Genomic DNA, 18,885 nt, shown 5'->3' on the forward strand with positions numbered 1-18,885 from the left:
CCAGTTTCTTGGAATATCGCTGTGTTCTGTAACCCATTGCAGGTGTATCGTTAATATTCTTAGACAATTTTCAATGAAACACTTAGAGACTTTTGAGATTTCAAAGCCGCTTCAATGTCTTCATCTTCTTTATCAAAACGAGGAGGACATCTTTAATTGCAGTAATCTCCACTTGAAAGTCACCGCAACGATCTGGTAATTGGCGATTCTGCTAACTTATTTTGCTGAAAAGACACGAAAAAATGAGAAATTTCAGTATTTTTTTGCAATTAAATCATGTTATTTTATAAAAGTAAAAATATGTGATTATTGCACAATGTTTTGACTTGAAGTGACGAAAATTTGAAAAAAAAAATATATATTTTCCAAAGTTATAGATGTTTGTGTAGACCCAGTTTCGAAAAAGGGACCTTGCGGTGACAATTCCTTGGAGATTCATCTAACATCGGATCGGTTTTGTTTTATAAAGAGATAATCCTGGCCCTGATCGAAGGTTTTATGTTTTTTTCCCAAAACTAACAAAATGGCGTCGTCAGGAATTTTTTTTTTTCAGATTTTCGGGAAAAAATATACAGTTAATTAAAAAATCGAAATTTTTGAAAAACAAAAAAGCTTCGATCAGGCGCAGTATTATTAAGTATTCTAAAAGCTTTAGAAATTTCATTAGAACCTACTGAGCGGTTTGCGAGTTACAGTTTCACCAGTTCAAAAGACATAGTTTTGTGAAAAACGCAATCGCATAATTATCGGATAAATTTCAAATTTTCAGAGAATATTTCTAAGATGAAAAGGCAAAAAAAAATTTTAATTTTTTGAAAATCCTGACTACCTCTAACCACTCAATATACGAGTATACATATGTATGTGCTTATTTATCCATAGAAGAATTAAGGAACAAATAGGATTTGGTCGAAAAATACACACACACAGTGTGTGCCGCTTCATATGAGCAACCAAAAAAAAAACTGTTTTCGCGAAAAAATATATTCCCACACACCACAGAGTAATATGAAAAACAAAATTATAAACACGAAAAAATAACTGCAAACAGTTAAAAAATGCGCAAAGGTTGAAAAAGCTGAAAAAGAATTTCAAATGGGTAGCAAACCGCTTGCCACAGAGCAAAACACGAAACAAGTGCAGTGCAACCAGCAACACTTACACCGCCAACGAGCAACTTAACTGCAACAACAACAATATTAAAACAGTTGCCACGCTGCTAAAGTATGTTGCATGCAACACTAACGGCAACAAAAATAACAGTTGTGGCAGCAAACATATGCTACAGTTAGCGAACGGCTGTGCTGGCAGCGTTGCCACAGGCGTGCAAACAGCCAACAAACGCACGCACACAAAGACATGTGAAGCGGGGAAAAAATAAGTTGAAGAAAAAACAGCAACAACAACAAAGTGCTCATTTGCTGCTAGCTGGCGCTTGTTGACGCAGCTGTTGGTCGCCCAAAAATATGCAATGTTTTGCTACAACAGATTTTCCACGCAAAAAAAGAGGAAATATATATCTATGTGTGTGTGTGTTAGTGTATAATAAATGCGGGTAAAAAGTTAGCGCCAAAAATTTCGCAACTGTTAAAAAGAATTTGAAGCGACTAAAAATGCGCGTGAAGTGGTGGCGGGGGATAGGCTCATGTGTATATAAATATATGGGCGTGGGTGTGTTTGGCAAATATAGCACCTGGTCGCTGCGCTGTGGCGGCATATTTTCACGACTTTACCGGCGCGGCGCCACTCCAAAGCCGCCAATTAACTTTTCAGCTGCTGGCAAAGCGCCGGAACATGCTCTTTATGTGCTTCTGGTGCTTCGCTGTGTGTGTGTGGATGTGTCGTTTGCGCTTTTCGCGTCTCTTGCGCTCTCATGTAATTTATATTTTTATTTTTTAAGTTCGCAACGGCTGCTGTAGCCTCGAAAGTTTTTGCTAACAAGTTTTAAGTTAATTTTTGTGCTTTTTAATTTTTTTTTTTTTTTAGAGACTTTCTTTTCGGTTGACCTTTAGTCGAGTGAGTGGTTAAGTGGTTTTCTAAAGATATTTGTTTTACTAAAGTTTCAAGATTCGATTCTAAAAATATTTTAAGAGCTATCTGTTGTTTTTCTTTATGAAAAATATTGCAGTGAACAAAATAAAATCCATGAAATAAAAGTCAAATCAATACAAGGAAAGGCTAAAGTATATACTCAAAACCAGAAGAAAACCCTCAGAAATTTTGTGGGAAATCATATATTTTAAATTAGTATTACCTGAAGCTTTCAAATTCTTTAGTATAAAGGGTCGGCAGTTTATAACCAAATAATACACTACGAAGGGTTGGGGATGGTTTGATTCTTTGAGAATTTTTGTTTTTGGTCATTTCGGATAGAAGATATGAATATGATTAGTTAGTAGTATAGCACCTACTCCTAACTAATTTCTTCTGTAAATTACTGTACTTTCACATGAGATTATATATATATATTTGGCTGAGGAACCGATTAGACGATTATAGCCGAATACACCAGAGTGCGCCATTCATCTCTCCGTTTTGCAATTTGACGCCATTTAGAAATTCCAAGTACTGCCGGGTTACTTTTCACTTGATCTTTCCAACGGAGTGGAGCTCTTCCTCTTCCGCGGCTTCCTTTTCCTTTCAAAACTGATGTGTTTTCGTCCATTGGAACAACATGACCTAGCCAGCGTAGCCGCATCTCTTTGTTCGCTGAACTATGTCTATGTCGTTGTATAACTCGTACAGCTCATCGTTCCATCGTCTGCGGTATTCGCCGTTGCCAATGCTTAGAGGACCATAAATCTTTCGCAAAACCTTTCTTTCGAAAACCCCAAGAGTCGTCTCATCAGATGTTGTCATTATCCATGCTTCTACCCCATACATCAAGACGGGAATAATGGGCGACTTGTAGAGTTTGATTTTGGTTCGTCGAGAGAGGACTTTACTTTTCAATTGCATACTCAGTCCAAAGTAGCACCTGTTGGCAAGAGTGATTCTGCCTTGGATTTGGGGGCTGACATTGTTATTACTGTTAATACTGGTTCCCAAGTAGATGAAACTATCTATGACTTCAAAGTTATGAGCTTGGGTGCCAAGACGCGAATGCGCTGACTGTTTGTTTGATGGCAGGAGATATTTCGTCTTGTCCTCATTCTCTACCAGACCCATGCGCTTCGCCTCTTTATCCATGCGGGAAAAAACAGAACAAACGGCGCGGTTGTTGCTTCCGATGATATCAATATCATCGGCGTACGCCAGCAGCTGTACAGAAGAAGACTTTATAGATGATTGCACCTTCTCTGCTTAGCTCTGTGGCTCGTATTATTTCCTCCAGCATCAGGTAGTCACACGATAGTGAGTCACCCTGTCTGAAGCCTCGTTTGGTATCGAACGGCTCGGAGAGGTCCTTCCCGTTCCTAACGGAGCTTTTGATGTTGCTCAACGTCAACTTACACAGCCGTATTAGTTTTGCAGGGATACCAAATTCAGACATCGCGGCATAAAGGCAGCTCCTTTTTGTGCTGTCGAAAGCTGCTTGAAAATCGATGAAAAGCTGGTGTGTATCGATTCTTCTCTCTCGGGTCTTTTCCAAGATTTGGCGCATGGTGAATATCTGATCCATGGTGGATTTATCAGGTCTAAAGCCACACTGATAGGGTCCAATTAGTTCGTTAACGGTGTGCTTTAGTCTTTCACATAGTACGGTCTCCCTTTTTGTGGATTGGACAGAATACAGTTCGATTCCAATAGTCGGACATGCTTTCTTCCGACCATATTCTGCAATGAAACTGATCGCATGAGCTTACAAACTTAACAATTAATCCTTTACTTTGAGAAGCAGCGAATAGCCTATTTAATGCTATAAGAAATTTTATATATGTAGTTTAATATTCAACTTTTCTCTTTATACTTTCAGGCTTCAGTGAACAAAACATAACGGCAAAAATCGTATTAACAGTTAAATGAAATGTTATTTCTATAAAGTTGTTGTAATACGATAAACGTCTAAACAGCTTATATGAAGAGAAAGAAACGAACAAAAGTGGAAGCAAATAAATTAATTTAACAAATACGATTACAATAATAGGAAAATCGGCAGATTACAAAGCAAAAAAAACAACAAAAAGTTAAATTTAACAAGAAGCCATAAAATAGAAAAGAACACAAGCCACTGCCACACAAATATTGGACAAACACAAAAAATTACCACAAAAAACCAAACGCGGAAGTGGACTGCGGACAACCGAAAAAAAAAATAGAAAATTGAAAAAAAAAACCAGAATTTGGCTGAATTTTAAATGTATACGCGCTTTTGAGAGTCCACAAAAAACAAATACCGTTACTGTAGTGGCCAGCAACGCCCCAAACCACCCACAAAGCCACCAGAAGCAGTGAGCAACAGTGTTCGCACGTATGCGCGTGTGTATGCGTGAGTTCCCAACGCATATTTAGCCAATAGCCAATTGAGCGGCAACAAAACGTCGTTACAACAAGAACAACAACAACAACAGCAAGAGCAGCAAGATGACGCTACGCATTTCGGCGAAATATAAAAATCATCTTGGCCTCATCATTTATGGTTTCGCCGCATTGTTGCTGCTGCTGACAGCAGCGCCGTTGGGTAGTCAAGCGGGGCGTATATTTGGTGAGTGAACAGTTAGTTATAACAAATGAAAACTCAATTTTAACATTTTATTTGAGCATTTATTTCATTTATTCTTCGCTGATTTCAACATTTTATATAAATGTATAAAACAACTCATAAGTCTGATTACTTTTTGCAACTACTGTACATATTCTGTATACATATTAACTTTTTATACAAATGTTTGTTATTTGTGCTCTTAATTAACTCATAATTACAACGCGGAATTTTTAATTAAGTGTTCAATTGCGTGTGATTGTAAGGCGGTGTAAGCGCGTGTACCACCTGCTGCCACCGCAATGAATTGCTTTTCTTGCTACTCGACGCGGGCTATTACTTCTCGAAATCTTTCGCTTAATTTTGGTCTTTCAGTGACAGGCAAATTGTGGGTGTTACTCTCCGCCTCTCCCACTCTTCAAGAGTATGCTTATGTCACTAGCTTTTCTCACTTTAATTTTGGGCATTTTCGTGGAATTACTATTATGTGTCTAGGCGCCTATAAATATGTGTTACAATATTTGCGTTAATACTACGTCTGACACATAGGTGGTTATTACTTAAATTAGAGTGGTTTGATTACGAATTATGAAATACTAAATACTAAATACTAAATACTAAATACTAAATACTAAATATTAAATATTAAATACTAAATACTAAATACTAAATACTAAATACTAAATACTAAATACTAAATACTAAATACTAAATACTAAATACTAAATACTAAATACTAAATACTAAATACTAAATACTAAATACAAATTACAAATTACAAATTACAAATTACAAATTACAAATTACAAATTACAAATTACAAATTACAAATTACAAATTACAAATAACAAATTACAAATAACAAATTACAAATAACAAATAACAAATTACAAATTACAAATTACAAATTACAAATTACAAATTACAAATTACAAATTACAAATTACAAATTACAAATTACAAATTACAAATTACAAATTACAAATTACAAATTACAAATTACAAATTACAAATTACAAATTACAAATTACAAATTACAAATTACAAATTACCATTATTTTGAACGGTGAATCTTATCATCGCCTAAGCGCTACATATATATAGTTATAAGTTCATATAATATTATACATAAATATATATTTTCTTATCCTTTGCAATATATCTGCAACAAAGCCTTCCTATTGTATCTATTCTCCTGGGAGTCCTATTTTCATATTCTCAATAAAAGTTAATTGCACCATACAGTACATAAATACACACACATAAAAACAAAAAACCGTAAAAAATTATGAATTACCATAATTACGGTAATAACTGTAAACTACCGTTGAGCAATTGTGCCATCAAGATAATTAGGAAATTTTGCATGCATAATTTTATGGGTTAAACAATAATTATAAATTACGCAACATTGTTGATTTGACAATTACCGTTATGTTGAAAGTAATTAGGTATTTAAAACTAGTGTGATGCGCCTAAAAGGCGACAATGAAATGTGAGAAAAATGTCATTTAGTGGAGAGTTTCAACTGGGGAAATTTTATATCAGAATATTTTAGGTAATTTCTTTCGGAAAATTTCATGATAAGCACACCTATGCAATGAAATTAAATTTTAAGCTTCTAAAAAATAAATTAAAATGGCCGACAGACACATGTTTTCGAAAGAATGCAATTCTTTTTGTCACTTCACGTGAAATACATGTACTAATTTGCCCGTAGCACCGGGCAAGTGTTGCTGCAGCACAACACGGTAACTACAATGAAATTACAGCAACTACAAAAAACAAATCGCCGCAAAACAACCGCAGAAATTAGGCCAAATGTCGGCGCAAATGCTGGACAAAAACTGTCCAAACATGGCAGGCTGCAACAAAAACAGCAAAAAAAACAACGACAACAACAAATTACCATCAACCAGTGGGTGCAAGCAACAACAACAATGGCGCACAAACAAAGCGCTGCAAATGCTGCAATGGCGCCATATGAAAAAGGCACTGCCGTGGCGCCTAAAAGCGGGCAACCAGAAAAATAGCTACAAAAGCGGGCAGGAAAAAATATTTATTATGCATGTAACTGTATTTTTATGTCTGTCCACTGAATGTGTGCAAAAATGTAGTGCAGAAAAATAACGGTTGATTTTTTTTTTGTAGTACAACAACAAACATACAGCGAACATATGCAATTTGTCCTTTGCGACAACGCGCGGCTACTTAAATATACTTGCTGTAAAAATAAATTTCCAGCATTTAAGTGCGCTTTGCACGTTCTCGCCCGCAAAATGTGCAATTGCAATTTTTTTGAAATTTTTTTGTTGTAATTTTTGTAAATTTTTTTTTGTAATATTTTTCTGTTTTTGCTTTTGCACTGTTAGGCCATTTGCTGCATTTGACGATGTTTTTTTCGCCATCACCACTTGGCGTTTCTATTGTAGTCGTTGTGACTACTTTTTCCATTGATTTCTGTTTAATTTATTGGGTATCAACATGGAAGTAATTGAATTTTTTCTCGCAAATACTCACAAAAAAAAAAAATACTCATACTTATGTGAAGGCTAGAAAAAATAATGACAAATATGTTTTGCAAAGATAAATAATTTTTATGACATAGGTTGCGTGGCGGAATTAATTGTTTAAAATAATTGCATTGCAATTGCAAGTAATCAAAATGTGAAAATATTGCACTAATTAATCAAGAAATTATAACAAAATAATAATGAGTTGCAGTCGTAACAGGTCAATTTAAATAAGTGAAGCGTTCAAGCTTTGGTATATAAATAAAAAAAGTTAAAAAAAAAAATTACTGAAAATTATGCGGTACAATAGTTACGCATAACTAATTGCAACAGGTTAAAAATTTAATGAAAAAAATATAAAAAATTTAACAGGTGGCAACCCTTCTGAAAATATAATCTGCAGAGATCTTTTTATTTTTTTACTTTGCGCACAAGTTGTAATATTTATTACTTTTATAAATTTTTTTTAATTAAAAATTAAAAATAGGTGGCAACCCTTTTTATGAAATTTTTTTATATCAAATATTCTCAAGTTCGCTTCGTTTAACACTCATCTATTTATTATTAGTTTATTTTACAGTACTATTGAATTAATTTTTTTAAGCAGCTGGCAACCCTCAACTGAAGAAATATAAAATATAAGCTCTCAGCTATATTTTTATATTATTTGTTATAACAAAAATTTAAAATATAAACCAACTTCACTTCACATAACGCCAAAAAGTTTGCAATACTTTTTCAAATTGCCTACCTTTAGGCGCAAAGTGAAAAAATGCCAGCCATTAGTCCAATAAGTTCAAAATATAAACACACTCAAGTAATATAAACCTCTTAAAACAAACATCGCTTAATTACCGTCTACATTAATGCCATTATAATACATTAACTGTAATTATATAACATTAAATGTGGAAAAAAGTCGCTTTCGCTCAAAATTAATAGAAACTGAAATGTATTTTAAGCGCCAAATAGCGAGCTGCAATTTTGTAATCTATAATCTAACGGAATTTCACACCATGCAAGTGCGACGCTAATGAGTGCATAGGTGTATATTATGGATGTGTATGAGTGTGAGTGTGCGCTGCAATAACCATTGGCCGGCCAGCCAGTCAGCAGCCAACCGGTGTGAGGCTGCTATGCAATCAAATTAATAAAATCACTTAAGCCCATTACAGGCAGTGATGCAGCCACACACACTCACACATGAGAGCCACATCCACTCAGGCACACACACCCATACTCACACTGCCACACAAAAAGGCTTAGCTGCGACACTCTCTAATGCAAAATTTGCTTGCGGCGTAAATGTAAATTAAACAAAAGCAAACTTTTCACACACACACACACACAATTAACTGCTATGTTGGATGTGTTGCAAGTCCATGTGTGTGTGTGAGTTCCAATAAAAGCCCTTTCTGCACATGGCTTGACTGTGGGGAGTGTGAGCGGGCGCTCGATATTTGCACGCTTGCTGCTGCTCGACTAATGAATAATTAAGAATTTTTCAGCAATGATGCGACACAGTGTTTGCTAATTTTCACCCACACACACACTTACTCATAAAGTTGCTCAATGGTGACCACGGATAGTTCAGGTGTTGCATGGTGTTCAGTGCGCAAAATTACAGCGTGTAAGTGAAGGCAATAGACTGAGTATGGCTGAGTATGCAGCACACATGTAACTAATATTTTAAGTTGAATATTGCCGTTGTTGTTGTTGGTGATGGGTATTTTTAGAACTCGTGGTGAGTCAGGTGAGTGCTTGTAAACGTCTATATGTCGATGTTTGTATATTTGTTGGTCATGCGAAAAACAACTAGCGTTGCACAGCAGCTCACCAGCACTCTTGGCAGCCACAGAGTGCGACAAATAATACAAAAATAACGGTACACATACAGAGTCCCTTACCTACACAGCTGCGCCACACTCAATTTGTATAAACATGTGTGTGTCACTTGGTTTCGTATACATAACTGTAACTTGTGTGCCAGCTCACAGCACCGTTATTGTGTTTTTACTTCATAAAATTACTTTAGATTGCATGTGTGTAGTCGTTTATTTACAATATATCTATGCATTTACATATAAATTCGTATATGTATGCGAGTTACGTATACGCCCGGGTGGCCAAGCGACTTGTAATATAAACGAAAAAGTTGCATGCATATTTAAATGGAATTTTCCAACAACAAAAAAAAAATGTCCAATAAAAGCATTTTTGTTGAAATTATTATTTTTAATATAAATACGGTAGTTTCTATACGCTTACAACAACAACATGTGTCTTGGGCAAAGTTCATTTCTCTCGTCGTGCAAATATTTTCAATTTTTACTTTGGATTCTAGCACTAAATTTAGCTTTATTTACTGTTGTGAATATTGGTTTTAAAATATTATGTTGAAAATTAAAAATATTTCGGCAATAAATGGGCAGTTGCTATCGAAAAAAAATGCAATTAGTTGCTTTCACTTTATGAAATTTGGTATTTGAAGTCAACGAATTGTTTTATTGCCTTCGTAGTGGTTAAAAGTCAAATAGTTAGAAAAATCCGTACCTGTTTTATTTGAATATTGGTATACGAGGGCTGCTATATATATTTCTGGCCTAATAATGAAAATAGGAATATTTATCAACGAAAATGGTTTCATTGTTTTTCAAAATATTCTCCATCAAGATTTATACACTTTTGCATGCGCTCAAACCAATTTTCGAAGCACTTTTTTTAGCCTTTTTTGAGCGATTGTCAAATTGGGCGGGATCCAACGAGAACAAACCTTTTTTACGGCCAGGTGTTCATGTAATATCGAATGTATACTGATGGGAGAAATGCATAGGCATGCCTCTATCTGAAGGTATGTTACATGACGGTCTTGCATTATCAGTTCACGTACGGCATCGATGTTTTCTGGCACAACGGCTGTTTTTGGACGACCTTCACGGAATTCGTCTTTGAGCGAGCGTCGGCCACGATTGAATTCGTTGTACCAGTTTTTCACAGTGCTATAGGATGGTGCTTCATAGCCATACAAAGATTTTAGTTCATCGATGCACTCTTGTCGCGATAATCCACGTCGAAAGTTGTAAAAATGATCGCACAAAAATGTTCACGAGTTAATTCCATTTTTTGGGCCAGAAGAATTTTTTAATTCCCTGTAAATAAAACAATTCACGATTAAATGACAAAACGTTCTGAGTGATGTAATGATAAAAAATGTCAAACTTTCCAATGGAAATGTCAGATTGCACCTGGCAGCACTTAGTATTGCCTAGGCTAGAAATATATATAGCAGCCCTCGTAACATATTCTGAATTTCATATTTAAAATTATACTCAAATTCTTCGAAAAATTTTACCAACTTGCTGCGATTAATTCAAAATTTTTTTATTAAGAAATAAATATATATTAAATACATTAAATTCTCTGGTTGTGTAGAGAATGCATACTATCGTAGTAAAAGTGTTAGAAAGCATGCCGTGTGGTTGTCTGTGCTTAATTTATGTATTCACCAACCTTTTGAGTAGATCACAAGCTTCACCACTCAACTTAAGTCACTTAACATTGAAAAAAAAAAATGGTTCAGTTGTAACGAGTCAACCGGCATATCAAGGAAGTTCATTTCAAACTGTCTGCCTGTCGGTATTAATTAACAATATTATCAGTATTGAGGAACTGTAACTCACTTAAATATCTATAAAATATCCATATCATTTATTGAATAACTTCAAAAAATATCATATTTTCTAAAACTTACAGCGTTAAAAGCGTCATACGAGCACTTCAGTGAGAATTATTGTATACTTCTTACTTTCACTCATTAAGACGATTAGAGTCTATAAAACGCTGAAAATTCGCTTTGGAACATCTCTGGCAGGATGTACTGCTGTTTGCTATATCTCTAAACAAAAGTTGTGGTTATTAGTTGTAATTGTGGTTGAGTTGTAATTGCAGTTGAGTTGTAATTGTGGTTGAGTTGTAATTGCAGTTGAGTTGTAATTGTAGTTGAGTTGTAATTATTAAGCCAGTTATTTTGTTTTTTCAATTTTCAAGGCAATGGTTGTAGTTGAGTTGTAATTATAGTACTAGTTGCCTTTAAAAAAGATATTGATATCGGATCTATTGTTCCAGCACTAAACAAGAGCGATGATTGTAGTTGTAGTTGAGTTGAAATTGTTGTATTAGTTGTTCTTTTTTAAAATGTTCATCGTCCGATCTCTTGTTCTGTCAAAGAACAGGCGAGATGGTTGTACTAGTAGTTGAGTTGTAATTGTTTAACTAGTTTTTCACATTTTTCATAAATAATATCGACTTAAGACTTATTGTTGTATGATGCTGCCACTGTACCATCCAGTTTTACCGAATTGTTTAGTGAAAAAATGTGAAAGTTGGATCGAAGTGCTTTCAGATATGGTTTAATTGTTGCTCAATTCAAGTATAATGGTTTGATTACCACATTACCCAAATGACTGCCAGTGAACTTATAGACAGGGTATTTTGCTAATTTTGTGATTTTCTAATTCGTAAAGAAATTGATTAATTTAGACATTTCGTATAAGGAAAAAATCTTAAATGATTTAAAATATGCCACATATTTGTATACAGTTCGTATGTGGTTTATCGTTGTCACAATCGTTGCTACTATTTGTTATATTTACAATGAAGTTATTGTTATCATTCCATGACCCATGAACCTTATCCACACACTCTCTTTGTACAAATGCCGACTACATTCATGTTCAATCATTACTATTTTTTTGTACCTATAATATTACATATACATAACGGTAAACAAATATTAATTACAAGTAATGAATACGTGCACATATTTGTCATTTAAATTAATACTTTGCATAATGCATTTACAGACATGTGCGAAATGTCAGAATACATTGCAAAATAAAAATAAAAAAATAATTTTAAAAAAATTGTACAACAACAATAATGCAATATTGTTAAACAGTTTCAATTAAATTATCGTAAAAAATCAATACAAGAATTTACGCACAAATAATTGCATTTGATGACAGCATCAATACACAGAGACAAACATATGACGAAGGTTTGACTTTTTTTTGAATTTCTCTATGTATATATGTTTGTGTTAAATCAATGCCAGGGAGCTATTATAATATATAAATAAAATATTCCGATGCTAATTAAACTTGTCGTAGGAAAGGTCAGTCAACTCATCTTTTAATTGTTAAAATTAAATAAGTCGAATACCTTTGTTTTTCTCTGAAAATATATGTATATAATATTTTCGTCACCAAACTTGAAAGGTTCGAAGAGTTGAAAGCATCTTTCTTTCTTTCCTAATTTTGATCGTATTTTTCTGAAGGGAATATTGAATGTAATTTACACCCTAAAGAGATTCAAGTTGATAATCTTCACAACCTCTTTCTTACTTTCTCTCTCTCTATCTCTCTCTCTCTCATAATTGCTCCCTATGTTGTTTTTCTATCTAACTATCTTTCCTTGTCTCTCTTTCCTTCCTCTCTCTCTCTCTTGTCTTATTAATTCTCTATAGACCTAAACATTGAATGTAATTTACACACTAAAGAGATTCAAGTTGATAATAATTATTTGAATTCTTCACAACCTCTTTCGTCCTTTCTCTCTCGCTCTCTCATATTCGCTCTCTACGTCGCTTTTCTATCTATCTATCTTACCTTTTATCTCTCTATCTCTTTCTCTCTCTCTTTCTTTTGTCTCATTAATTGTCTATAGACCTCAACTGCATTTTCAAATATTTATCTCTACAGTTTGTTGTTACTTAGTTTTTGAAAATTGTTTGCATTTTGAATTTTATCTTGAGAGCATTAAATCAAAATCAAATCAAAATACGATGAGATGACAAAAATAATAATAATTTAATATTTTTTTCTTGAAAATATGTTTCTTGTTTCAATTTCACATAAAATTTAATCCTTAGAAATAATCTTGAGTCTCTTTTCTAGTCTTTCTAAGAGTGTCTGTGCCTTTTCTTGCACCTGTTCAAATTAATCACATTTCTCATTTACAAATTAAACTCCTAGTAATACGTTAATTTAAAAACTCTTTACCTCATTAAAGTTCACGCACATACAAGTGACTTTCCAGCGAAGCACTAAGCGTACTACTTACCGACTATAGCCGAACTGCAAGCGCCACTAAAATGCTTTAGCAGCAAGCGACTTTGTGACAATGGCGTAGGAAGCACTTCAGGGAATTAATTAGCTCGTCATTGTTCTCAACAACTCATTGATTTGTGAATGTGCAACACAGTAAATGAGCATACATATACATATATGTATTTTTGTATGTATGTATGTATGTATATGGGCGTCATGAAAACAATAGTGGGTTCTTAATAATAACGATATCGTTGGCTGTTGGCCAATTAGTAACATTTGTGAGTCAATATTTGAAGGGGAAACTGTATTCGAAACGGTTTTAGATAGTAAATGAGTTAATGGTAAATGAATATATAATACTTATAGCCATTGATCCGCGTAGAGTATATACTTCATATGTATATGTATGTGGCTAAATGTATGTTTATCTACTGTTAGTTAACTCATTGTTCGTGTCACATTTTATGCTTTTACTACAAGCTATAATAAAGTCATCAGTGTAATAACAACAATAAATTCATGTAAATGCTTATTAGCCATTCTCTATATATTATTTTTTTCATTCCAATGAGTATCCCTTTGTACTAGCCACACACTCATATTGAACTGCCGAGTAACATGAACATGAAATTCAACTGTCAGTTAGCAAATTCAATTTACCACTAATAACTAGATTATTTTCGTTTCTCTTTTCAATTTCAATTCTATTTTTGTTATTAAAATGTTATGACAGCACACAGACAACGGCAGTAGTAAAGGGTGATTTTTTAAGAGCTTGATAACTTTTTAAAAAAAAAAAACGCATAAAATTTGCAAAATCTCATCGGTTCTTTATTTGAAACGTTAGATTGGTTCATGACATTTACTTTTTGAAGATAATTTCATTTAAATGTTGACCGCGGCTGCGTCTTAGGTGGTCCATTCGGAAAGTCCAATTTTGGGCAACTTTTTCGAGCATTTCGGCCGGAATAGCCCGAATTTCTTCGGAAATGTTGTCTTCCAAAGCTGGAATAGTTGCTGGCTTATTTCTGTAGACTTTAGACTTGACGTAGCCCCACAAAAAATAGTCTAAAGGCGTTAAATCGCATGATCTTGGTGGCCAACTTACGGGTCCATTTCTTGAGATGAATTGTTCTCCGAAGTTTTCCCTCAAAATGGCCATAGAATCGCGAGCTGTGTGGCATGTAGCGCCATCTTGTTGAAACCACATGTCAACCAAGTTCAGTTCTTCCATTTTTGGCAACAAAAAGTTTGTTAGCATCGAACGATAGCGATCGCCATTCACCGTAACGTTGCGTCCAACAGCATCTTTGAAAAAATACGGTCCAATGATTCCACCAGCGTACAAACCACACCAAACAGTGCATTTTTCGGGATGCATGGGCAGTTCTTGAACGGCTTCTGGTTGCTCTTCACCCCAAATGCGGCAATTTTGCTTATTTACGTAGCCATTCAACCAGAAATGAGCCTCATCGCTGAACAAAATTTGTCGATAAACACATTTCGAACCGAACACTGATTTTGGTAATAAAATTCAATGATTTGCAAGCGTTGCTCGTTAGTAAGTCTATTCATGATGAAATGTCAAAGCATACTGAGCATCTTTCTCTTTGACACCATGTCTGAAATCCCACGTGATCTGTCAAATACTAATGCATGAAAATCCTAACCTCAAAAAAATCACCCGTTATATGTCTATGTGCCCAAATGCACTTTGACAGCGCATACAAGTTATATACAGTACGTACAAAAGGTATTCAAACGCGTTCATTAATAATTATTACTCACAGTTTGACATAATATGGCAGAAAGGTCGCACAAAAATCTTACTTCAATGGTTCCTGAGTTAACTTGATTTATAGTTAAAAACTCCGATCAAATCTCGAACTAAAAGCTTTACAATTCTCTATCCATCATTTGACCAGTTCGCCTGCTAATTTAGTCCCTGATATTTAAAACCTTATATAAGACCACCGTTAGATGTATTTATATATAAGAACTTGGATAGAGTTGGAACTGATCTTCTTGATCCATTGTTATCCAAGCGAGTTCGAGTATAAGTCCTTTCAAGTAAATAAATGATTTTCCGGTTCTGGTGCTACCATAAGAGATCCATTAGGTTCGGGAGTTCGCTACTGACCGCCGACCGATCCCGAGATTAAGCGCCGATCTCTCATAAGAAAGAGATCAACATATATTGGCGGGACGTTCTGCGCGCATAGCAATTTCGAAGGTCACTAGTTTTAAGAACAGTAAATGGTAAAAGATGTGAGAACCAAATAACCCTCCAAATTTAATTACTCCAGCACTTATTCCCTATGGTAATGGATTTTTTATTCAAGGTTGGTCCCTCAAAGCCTAATGAGAACAGCGAGATCCCCAAATCTAAACAGTTTTCTCGGGTCATCACAATGATAAATATAAGCAGTTACTGAGTTTCAGGTCTCAGAAATTCATATGCTTGAAGCAAGCTATCCATAATGATATATTTTCCAAAAAATACATTTTGGCCACCACATTCTGCATTGACTGTACCTCCAATAAACTAATGGTAATATTATAACCATTATTTATTCCCAACCACACTCCTCACACCGCTTGTAGTGTGTGCCGAGCTCCTTTAGCATTACGTACTAATCGCATTTCATTGAATAACGCTTGACGCTTTTATTTTTTAAATAATTTATTTCAAAATAGAAATTGCGCGTCCAAGCACACTAATAACCACACACATACACACAAGCATACTCTAACTGAATTCCTTCGTAACGTGGCATCGCAGCGTGCCATTTGGCCCTTTGCGAGCCACCGCCGACACAAACAAGTATTGATGAGCTTCATTCATTGGACATGTTGGCGTTGCCATATTTAATTATTCATATTAAATGCGCGTTGTGAGCGCTCACAGTAATGTCAACAATTTTAGTTAAGCACCATTTACTAACGCAAAGCAGGCGAGCGCCTCTTACAGTTATGCAGTTATGTCGTTCTAGTATGTGACGTAGTTATGTAAATGTAGTTTGATGTGGTATTTGGATGGGTGTAGCAGTGTGGCGATGGCATATTGACCTTTTGTACTGCAACCAGTCAGCAGTTGGATATATTCCTAACGTGGTCACATCATACAAAATATAATTTTATTTATATTATTGGTTTATTTTCAAACGCTGACTTATATGTACTTTATGCTCTTCAAACAATTTAACTATTGAAGCGGTCATTGTGCTGGAGTACAGTGGGGCGAAGTGGTTTTTAATGGTACTAAATGTATGTTTCTTTTAATATTCAATATTCAATACTGTATCAGACATAAGAGAATTATAAAGAGATTTCTTATTCTATATTTTTGAACTACTTAGGCCCGAAGACAGTTCTTGGTAAAAGTGCTTCGAAGTCTAATACCTCATATGACTTTCTAATTGAAATCTAAACCCAAACTTTCAGTGATTGGATTCAGAAGAAATGGCAGAAGAAAAATGCACTCAGATATTTTTAAAAATGGAAAATGGTCGTGGCGTCGCAGGCTTATCGGTCAAAAACCATAACTCCGAAACTATTCGACCGATTTCAATGAAATTCGCAACATAATATGTTCTCTACACCTAATGGCATGGATGCAAATGGGTGAAATCGGTTCACAACCACGCCTACTTCCCATATAACTCAATTTTGAGTTCCATCAGATTCCTTCACTTTATAATAATATGGAACCAATGAAGATAGGGGGATACAACTTTAAACAAATACTGTATTTGAGCTGTGGCATCACTTGTGGAAAAATTGTTCAAATCGGACTATAAATATTCAAGGCCCTGTATATCGAACATGAAGAACTCAGTGCCTAAGGGTAAATTTTCACCGAAAATATCGGTAATCTCTCAGATATTTTTATGTAATTTATGAGAAATCTATTTATTTTACTAGTGTGTCTCTGTACCAAAAAAAAAAATTATAAAATCGGGTCAAAACTTCCCCTATATACTGAATTATATGTTTTTCAAAAATACGATGGACTTTATTCCGCATATATCGGTTAATATGTGAGATATCTTAGCCAAATTAAGTGAGTATATAGCCTTGGATATAGTGTATCTTGGTGGTGAAAATGAGTGAAATCGGTTCAGGAATTACCTCAGCCCTCAAATACTCTTTATGATGATTTTAGTTATTCTGTTGGACTTTTTGCCGAATAGATGAATAAAATTTTGTGTTATCCTAAAAAAAATATATCAATAAATTGCGAGAGTGAAAAAAGTTCGGTTGCACCCAAACTTAGCCCTTCTTTACTTGTTTTCGGAACAAATTATTTGCGATTTTCCATGTATAATTCTCGCCATTATTGTTTTCCATCTGCTACTTTCTTTTGTGCTCAAAAAGTTAAGTGCTCAAAAACATGTAATTACACTATATGGGCATATAAAACTCGTATGGAAATTCCGTTATTTTTCATCCCGTTCTATATATTTGAAATCAAATAAAATTTCATTTCTACATTTTACTTTTACCAAATCATAAGGGATATCTTTGAAGAAGAACACTTGAACTTCCTTAACTAGAATCACCATAATCCACAAAAAAAATTCCGAGTTAGAGAGACTACGAGTTATGGAGGGTAATTTGTATGTAATTTGACCTCTATTACCAATTCAAGAGTTCGAGTTATAGGAGTTGGAGTTATGGAAGTTCAACTGTATCTTCTTTGGTACTAAAAAAAATTAGATAGATCAATAGACCTATTCTTCATTTCCCAAAAACCTCATTTATGCAATAATAAAAAAAAAAAAAATTTTCCAAATTTTGCCCAACTCCACCCCACTGTGCCAGCCATAGCTTAGTGCACGCCGCAATTTAGTTAAACCAATAATTTCATTTACTTAGCGTAGCATAATAAAATGCTTGCATTTCAACTAATTTATTAATTTACTAGGCCCTACTTCGCACCCACTGCACATTTTGACCAAAAGAACACATGTAAATATCGACTGGGAAATTGCCGCACACACACACACACAAACACTCCAACATGACCCATGCCGCCCTCAAACGCTATTATTTGCGATTTTGCATTTGTTGTTTTCATTTATTATTTGATTGTCATATTAATGCCCGTTATACGTAGCGACGTGTTGCAGCGCGCCCGTCACACGCTTGCGCGCTACCGCCGCCGCCTCACAATTGAATATTCAATGCAGAATTTAAAACGCGAAAATCCCACCGAAGCGAACGCGAACGCGGAAGTGTTGGCCTGCGAAATTTGCATACAAATACAAAGGCCGCAAGCGTGAAATTTCGTTTAACATTCAAATAAATTCAAATGCGACGCTTTAATATTGAAATCATGCTGTTTTTCGACGCACAAAGTGTGTGGCGTGCTTTTAGGCGCGCTGGCAACTTTCGGACTGGAAATTGTTTCGTGCGCGAAAATTTTGCTGAAAATATCTGAAAATGTGCGCTTTAATATTTAATGGCAACGAAAAATGTTTCGCACTTTTCTAATTTCTATTTTCGTGTCCTCTGTATATGTGTGCTTGTTGTTGTATTGAGCGCTGTCACAAATGTGTGTGACCGCAAAAAAGCGGCGAAAAACTAATAAAAGTAATAGAAAGAATTGCCCTAAAAC

The 18,885-nt window shown here is 34.7% G+C and overlaps 1 protein-coding gene across 2 annotated transcripts in view; it reads left to right on the forward strand.

Annotated features, from left to right (window-relative positions):
* Window positions 1-4,329: 4,329 nt before the first annotated feature.
* LOC105219052 (tyrosine-protein phosphatase 99A) overlaps window positions 4,330-18,885 on the forward strand; it is a 356,359-nt gene continuing 341,803 nt past the window's right edge. The window contains exon 1 of one of the 2 annotated variants that reach the window (XM_054226223.1): window positions 4,330-4,645. In XM_054226223.1, the coding sequence (XP_054082198.1) occupies window positions 4,525-4,645 (121 nt within the window). In that variant the 5' untranslated portion in view covers window positions 4,330-4,524. The remainder of the gene's footprint in view (window positions 4,646-18,885) is intronic. The other variant, XM_054226222.1, reaches the window with a different exon arrangement.

Source organism: Zeugodacus cucurbitae, chromosome 2 (genome assembly GCF_028554725.1).
Source record: "Zeugodacus cucurbitae isolate PBARC_wt_2022May chromosome 2, idZeuCucr1.2, whole genome shotgun sequence".
Taxonomy (NCBI): Eukaryota; Metazoa; Arthropoda; class Insecta; order Diptera; family Tephritidae; genus Zeugodacus; species Zeugodacus cucurbitae.